Genomic DNA, 1,773 nt, shown 5'->3' with positions numbered 1-1,773 from the left:
CTGACATACTGATTGGTTTCCTGTTTTGCTGCAGGAAAATGTCAAGAGGAAGACTGATTTTTATTTTCAAGAATTGTATGGGTTTTGCCCTTAACAAATAGAAGTTCGAAGAAGGGGGAGTGATCGAATTTGATCTCAACTTTGACCAGACCGAACTGGATTACAAAAGTTCGGCCTTAACCGTGGTTAATAAAGAAGAATTTTGTGAGCAAAAACCTGTACTAAAATTCAGAAGTAAGAATCAATTCACCGCTACGAAGAAAAGAAAGTTAGAAAAAATTGTTGAAGCAGAATTGAGTAACGCTGTGATTAATCGGTTGATCGAATCAAATCAATGGTAATGACTTCAAAGGGCGAGCTTGTTGGTGCTACCCCTACCGACGCTCAGCCGGAAGGTAAAACAACACTCACTCGCATGCAGAAAAGAAACTGAAACTGCCACATCCAAGATGCTGGAGCAGTTAAAAAAACAAGAGGAAAATGAAGATGTTATTACACAAATGGCAATCAAATTAAAATGGAAAACTTCTGATCAGCCAGTTGAAGTTCTACCTCAACTCGTGAAGGCTGAAGAAAAGGTGATTTCTAAGAAGGAAAAGACTGAAGAAAGATCTATGGAAGTTGAGCCTTATATTCCTCAATTTGTAAGCAGAACGCGTTCTTTACAAATTATTCTGGAACATGAGCTGGAGAAATATGAGAAAGTGAGAAAATAAAACTTTGAGCATTTTTCAAAGGCTTCAAAGAAAATATGTTAATATACTTGAAGGATTAGAATTTCACACCAATGTATTCACTAGCAACGAGCAGGATGATATTGTGAAGCATGTCTTTTTGGAAAGAGATATAGGGCGAGCTGGTCGGTTAAGAAGAAGAACATATTCCGAGCCCAGGAAGTGGAAATGTGGTAAAAGAAAGCTTACAATACAGTATGGTTGCTGTTATAATTTTGCTCAGGACAAGGAAGGAAATCTGCCTGGAATAATTCGCCATGATAAAGTTGATCCTTTACCATCGTTCATAAAGAGGATGATTAAACAATTGGTGACTTGACATATCTTACCAGCAAATTGTATTCTCAATAGCTTCATAGTTAGTATCTACAAGGCTGGTGACTGTATTCCTCCACACGTTGATCATCATGATTTTGCGAGACCATTCTGCACAGTCTCATTCATAAACAAATGCAACATTATGTTTGGGATGGAAATCCAGATTATCGGTGATGGAGAATTTTGAGGTTCTGTGGAGATCCCTTTACTCGTGGGACCAGTTTTGGTTCTGAAAGGTAACGACGCTGATCTAGCTAAACACTGCATCCCTGGGGTACTATATACGAGAGTTTCTATAACTCTCAGGAGAATGAATGAAGATAAGGTGCCATTCCGTTTTAAGCCTAATCCTGAGATAAAGAATTTATAGCCTTATGAGGTATAAGTTATTTAAAGATAACACACCTCAATATATATTTAGGAAAAGCTATTTCTACTTTTTCGGTGATATGTTAGAAGGTGAGGCTAGTCTTTATATAGCTTACCATTTTGACATGGATACTGACAGTAGATCACCAGTTGAATGATATGCAAATGAGATTCAGTGATATGTATCTAGTATTGACATATGGAAGAATATTCAGATATATGGATCATTCATATGACTCCGAAAGATATTTTGATTATGTCTTCTTAAACAGAATCAAATAGTATTACATTTGGTATCAGATTACATTCCTGGCATGACAGTTTACTGAAAATGAGTTGAAATTTTTTTCAC

General features: G+C 36.6%; 1 protein-coding gene across 1 annotated transcript; it reads left to right on the top strand.

The window, feature by feature from the left end:
- Positions 1–449: 449 nt before the first annotated feature.
- Positions 450–1,044, top strand: LOC110038914 (the record flags this gene model as incomplete). The annotated part of the gene is made up of 2 exons (XM_020743839.1): positions 450–704; positions 811–1,044. Coding segments are annotated over exons 1-2 (489 nt in total), but the record flags the coding sequence as incomplete, so codon positions are not given.
- Between the last annotated feature and the right edge of the window lie 729 nt (positions 1,045–1,773).

Source organism: Phalaenopsis equestris, unplaced genomic scaffold (assembly GCF_001263595.1).
Source record: "Phalaenopsis equestris unplaced genomic scaffold, ASM126359v1 Scaffold234292, whole genome shotgun sequence".
Lineage (NCBI taxonomy): Eukaryota > Viridiplantae > Streptophyta > Magnoliopsida > Asparagales > Orchidaceae > Phalaenopsis > Phalaenopsis equestris.
Note: the sequence above shows the minus strand (reverse complement) of the source record. Positions and strands in the feature narration are given on the sequence as shown.